The sequence below is a fragment of the Rhinopithecus bieti genome, unplaced genomic scaffold (genome assembly GCF_001698545.2).
Source record: "Rhinopithecus bieti isolate Rb0 unplaced genomic scaffold, ASM169854v2 scaffold_574, whole genome shotgun sequence".
Lineage (NCBI taxonomy): Eukaryota > Metazoa > Chordata > Mammalia > Primates > Cercopithecidae > Rhinopithecus > Rhinopithecus bieti.
In genome coordinates, this window is record NW_016803605.1 from 4,608,042 (window position 1) to 4,614,041 (window position 6,000).

The window sequence follows — 6,000 nt, forward strand, 5'->3', positions numbered from 1 at the left end:
TACACACACCATTTTAAAACACGCAACAAGATGTACTTACTTCAGAACGAGCTTTGTCAGGACCTCATAAATTTTCTTTTCCCAGTATTCGTAGTAGGAGGCCAGCCTGGGGGCCTTGCCTGTGTTGGTGTGGACGACCAGGCCCTCAACTTTAGTCAGCAGCGGTCCAATGGCAAGATACCACCGGACCATGTGGTCCACGTCTCTGGCCCTTTCTCGCTCTATGTGTTCAAAAAATTCCTTCACACCTAGAGAAAAAGACGTCTTTTAGAGCTGTCCATGAACACAGGGAAGGACAGCACTGAAACGGCAATCCAAACATGAGCTGTGTGTCTTAAAAACAACAAAACCAGCCTCCAACCTCGGCCCAAAGCAGAACACAAATCAGTATCAGAACACACGCTCAGCAACAAATAAATGACAACCAGCTACGCACATCCAGAAGGTGGCTTTTATAGCTTTGGGCAATCTTGTTTCTCTTCAATTCCTTGTTGACATATCTTGAATTCCTTTTTGGCTAGTCTAAGACCACTTAAAGTATCTTTCTTGAACAAGTAAATGTGAGCCCATAAAAATTGCAACTCACTTTACTGCTACAAAGTTATCAACAAAGTACCATAGGCTTTCACAGCTGAGGTGGGAGGATCACCTGAGGCCAGGAGTTCAAGACCAGCCTGGGCAACATAGTGAGACTCCATCTCAGAAAACAAACAAACAAACAAACATGAATTGGTTAAACTAAGCAATACATAAAACATGACAAAAAGTAATAGCTACCCATGATTCTTTCAAGTAAACGACTGAGAGCATTAGAAATGGTTTTACGCCATTCATGGAATATACAAATACATATGTGTATTTATAGATACATATATATACACACACACACACACGCATGTATATACAATATATTTTTTCATTAATTCCATAACTGGAGAACCCAGAAGTCAGATCTACCTGGGAGTTCTTCCTCGCTTTTAGCAGCTGGATATTTAAAGAGATTTATGGCCTCTATTAATGTCAGCCTAGAAGAAATGTCATCTGCATTCTTATGAATTTGGTGGACGAGAGACTCAAATTTCCCAATGGCCTGTTTGCAACCAGTTATATAGTCACCAATACCTTTGAAGAAAGAAAGAGAGACATTTGGCTTCCAACCTTGTCTTTCCACATCCCCCCTACCGATGTCTGTGACGTTAATACTGGCATCCCTTCCCAGGAAAGACCGTGCTCCTTCCAACCCCTTGGGTCTTCGGGGTGGCACAGATCCACTTTGAACCCTAAGGGACTGGGACAAGGACTCCGGAGCCCAGAATCAACCAAGCAATGCATTTCTTCTATTCAAATGTTACACAGTCCTGGCTGCAGCACCAAGGGGAGAAAGGGACTATCAACCATGCTATCTTCTCATTGCTGGAGCTCCGTGAACCCTCCACTCCATACCACCTGCCTGCAACCTCCTCTGGCCTGGAGCTTAGATGAACAGCAAGAACATGAACAGTAAACTCGGGCTCAGCACTTAGGATCAGTCTCACTTTCTAAAAATAAAAACCCCAAAATGGATCACAGGCTGTACTGTGAAACATGATACTATAACCTTTTTAGAAACAGAAACCACAGGAGAGAAAAAAAACTTACGATTCTTAGACTTGACAGCAAAAGTAGAACCCATTAAAGAAAAATGGATACATTGGACTTAGTTGAAATGTAAAGCTTTTGCTCTACCAAACGCCCTCCTATAAGAAAAGCTACAGAGTAGGGGAAAATATCTGCAAACCACCCATCCAATAAAGGACGAGTACCTAGAGTATACAAAGGATGTTCAAAACTCAACAGTGAAGAAAACAAACAATCTAATTAGAAAATAGGCAAAAGACATAAAAAGACATGTTGCTGAAGAAGTCATACACATGACATATTTGTGCTTATTAGCACATGAAAAGATGCTCAACACCATTAGCCATTATGGAAGTCAAATCAGAACCATGAGATATCATGACACGGCTATCAGATGGCCAACATTAAAGAAAAAAAAAGTGACAGCAGAACTGGCCAGGATGTGGAGAAACCGAGTCACTCATATATGGATGATGGAAATGTAAAATGGCATAGCCACCCTGTAAGACAGAATGACAGTAAAACAAAACAAAACAAAACAAAAGGCTGAGTGTGGTGGCTCACGCCTGTAATCCCCGCATTTTGAAAGGCCAAGGTGGGTGGATCACTTGAGACCAGGAGTTCAAGACCAGCCCGGCCAACATGGCAAAACCCTCTCTCTACTAAAAATACAAAAGTGAGCCAGAGTGGTGGCAGCCACCTGTAATCCCAGCTAATCGGGAGGCTGAGGCAGGAGAATCGCTTGAACCCAGGAGGTGGAGGTTGCAGTGAGCCGAGACTACACCACTGCACTCCAGCCTGGGTGACAAGAGCGAAACTCCATCTCAATACAACAACAGTAACAACAACCTTAAACTAAACACACAACTACCGTGCAACTCAGCAAGTGCACTCCTGGGCATTTATCCCAGAAAAAGTGAAGACTCATGTTCACACCAAACCCTGTACACAAATGTTTATAGCAGCTTTATTCATAAGAGCCAAAACTGGAAACAACCTAGCTGTCCTTCAAGAGGTGAAAGGCTGAACAAACTATGGCACATTGATACCGTGGAGTATTCTTCAAGAATCTACAGACTGTTGACACACGCAACAACAAGGGCAGATCTTTGAAGACTTAGGCTGAGCGAGAAAAGCCAACTCAAAAAAGGGCTATGTGTTATCTCATTTATATAACACTCTGAAATGACAACATTACAGAAACTGAATAAAGATTCCTGGTTGCCAGGGATTAAGGAGAGGGCAAGGTCGGGAGGGAAGTGGCCTTGACAGTACTCGCTGTGGTGTGAAGATGCTCTCTATCTCGACTGTATCAATGTCAGTATCCTGGTTGTGATCTTCTAGTTTTGCAAGAAGTTACTACTTCGGGAAAATGACTGAAGGTTACAAAGGCTCCCTCTGTAGTAATTCTTAACAACTGCATGTGGATCTATAATTACCTCCAAATTGAATTTTTAATTAAAAAAAAAAGCAAAGGTGACCTTCTTTTTGAAGAAATGTGCTTTGGGTCTGCAGAGTGTGAAAATGTCACCCCTCTTATCTTCATCCCAACGACAGCCTGGAGATCAGTTCTAAGTTCCACAACGTGTATTTCTTAACCCTCAAAAACTGTTAATTGTGTCTATAAACATATGAAAATGGTAATTCAAATAAAACAACCTAAAAGAATTACTTTGCATCCCCAAATCTAAAAGGCAGTCAATAGATGAATGACATTACCTAGTGAGTTCCAGTTCAATCTCTTATATCCAGACCTAAACACTCGGAGTAGCTCCTGGGAATGGTCGTTGAGAAGCACGGACTCTGCTTCATTTAACGTCCCTATGAGCGTGTGATAATGATCCAACATGCGCTGTATCCCATCTGTGTACCTGCACACAACAGGAATGTCATAAACCTGAGGAGACCACCTTTAAGTTCATCAAAAGCTTTTGCAGTCAAGAGATTGCAAAAGACCATGGTCTCGATCAAGACCAACCTTGATCGAGAGATTTGCAGAAATTTAAAACATCACTCTTCTCATTAACTTTCTTTTTTGAAAATATTGGTTACTTCTCATTAAAGATGTTATTTATATTACATGAAATAGGTTTACTATTGTTGATCTTTATTTTAAACTTTTCTTTTTTTTTTTTTTTTTTTTTTTTTTTTTTTTGAGATGGAGTCTCGCTCTGTTGCCTAGGCTAGAATGCAGTGGTGAGATCTCAGCTCACTGTAACCTCCGCCTGCCAGGTTCAAGCAATTCTCCTGCCTCAGTCTCCCAAGTAGCTGGGACTATAGGCATGAGCCACCACGCCCAGCTAATTTTTGTATTTTTAGTAGAGACGGGATTTCATCATGCTGGCCAGGCAAGTCTTGAACTCCTGACGTCATGATCCGCCTGCCTCGGCCTCCCAAAGTGCTGGGATTACAGGCATGAGCCACCGCACCCAGCCCCATATTTTAAACTTTTCTTAGCTTCAGTTTTTTCTTTTATTATTTATTTATTTATTTATTTTTGGATACAGGGTCTCGCTCTGTCTCCCAGGCTGGAGTGCAGTGGTGCAATCATGGTTTACTGCAGCCTCTACTCTCCCAGGTTCAAGGAATCCTCCCACCTAAGCCTCCCGAGTAGCTGGGACTACAGGTAGTACCACAACACCCAGTCCTTAGCTTCCATTTCTAACATGGTAAGAATTCATAAGGATAAAATCCACAAAAACAAAACTTTCGGAGGGGTCCTCAATAATTTTAAGAGTGTAAAGGGGTCCCAAGACCAAAAAGCTTACTGCTAATTTAAGAGAAGAATGTTTTTACCTAAGGAATTTGTCTTCCTGGAGCGCAACATTTCTTGCTAATTCAGGGACAGTGAACCCCAGCTGCTCTAAGTACTTTGTTTCATTAATAATCTCCCTGAGAGCAGGTGAAAAGTTGATTGCAAAAACAGCTCCCCTTTCTAAAGTCAAAGGCTCCTCCGCAGCGGTGGAAGACTGTGGAAGAGACATTCCATCAGCACGGCCAGGACAGTCCAAGAGACAGTTGGATCAACACAACCCACACCAAAAGTGAACATGAAAAAGATGAACACTGGGCCCTTGATCCCCAACAGACGGAGGCGCTGGCTGGAACTGGCTGGAATATGTATTTTGTTTGGTGAACGGAGATTCTAAAGAATCAATTCAGTAGCCGGCATTTGAAAATGGAGCAATTTCACCTAAAAATTCCTTCTGCCTTGAAACACTGGAAAATCTGACACGGAACAGTTGCCTCTTTGGTTGGATCTGAGCACACTTGTTCCCTAGGGGTCCCACCTGGCCCCCTCCACTTGCTTTGGTCCCTACATCAGGATTTCAGGAACCAAAGACCTAAAACTGCCAGGCCGCATCTTTCCTCCCTACTGGCAGGTGTTCATTTATGGAGCATTCGCTAAGTGCCAGGCCCAGCGCTAAAGAAGAGGATGAATCAGGGGCATTTTTCTGCAGGTTAAAGACGGCCAACTGCCAGCTCTGTTTCATATATGGCTCAACCAACCCTTTGCTTGTTTACACCATCTGATTTATAAAACGCATTTCATAAATGAGGAAACGGAGGCTCGGTGTTCAGCCACTTGCCCAAGGAGTCAGTAGGGCTGCCCGTTTCCAGCCCACGTTCTAACCATGGCATCATGCCATCTCTACTCTTTCCTTTCTCCTCCATCCCTAGCCCTTCCTTGTCTTTGATTCTGGAAAGTGACACAACTTCATGAATGTCAACAAATCAAGCCTTGAGAAAATGTGGCAGACGCCATGGTCTCACGCGGCAATATGGAATGAGGGCGTGGGCAGCGCACCTTGGTCAAAAGACTCTTCTTCATGAGGGCCGGCAGCACCTGCTCCGTCGCCTCCATCCACTGCTCGTACTTCCTGTCTTCATACTCCTTCATCGTCTTACCCACTTCCAAATATTTTTGTTTGACCTATCAAAGAATTCAAGCAACTGTCATTTTGCCCTTGAAAATAACATTTTTCATCTCGTTCTACACAATTTATATAAATTATAAATATAATATATAAATTACTATACATGAACGTTTATTTTATATCTTTTTTTTTTTCTTTTTTTTTTGGAGACAGAGTCTCACTCTGTCGCCCAGGCTGGAGTGCAATGGCATGATCTCAGCTCACTGCAACCTCCACCTCCCAGGCTCAAGCAATTCTCCTGACTCAGCCTCCCGAGTAGCTGGGATTACAGGCACATGCCACCACGCCCAGCTAATTTTTGTATTTTAGTAGAGATGGGGTTTCACCATGTTGGCCAGGCTGGTCTTGAACTCCTGACCTCAGGTGATCTGCCCACCTTGGCCTTTCAAAGTGCTGGGATTACAGGTGTGAGCCACTGCACCTGGTCATTTTTATATAACTATAT

At 43.0% G+C, this 6,000-nt stretch overlaps 1 protein-coding gene across 1 annotated transcript in view; it reads right to left on the reverse strand.

Moving 5' to 3' along the window:
- DNAH10 (dynein axonemal heavy chain 10) overlaps positions 1 to 6,000 on the reverse strand; it is a 189,967-nt gene that overhangs the window by 140,348 nt on the left and 43,619 nt on the right. The window contains 5 exon segments of the mRNA XM_017888965.1: positions 41 to 248; positions 958 to 1,122; positions 3,337 to 3,488; positions 4,414 to 4,586; positions 5,426 to 5,551. Coding sequence (XP_017744454.1) covers positions 41 to 248; positions 958 to 1,122; positions 3,337 to 3,488; positions 4,414 to 4,586; positions 5,426 to 5,551 — 824 coding nt within the window.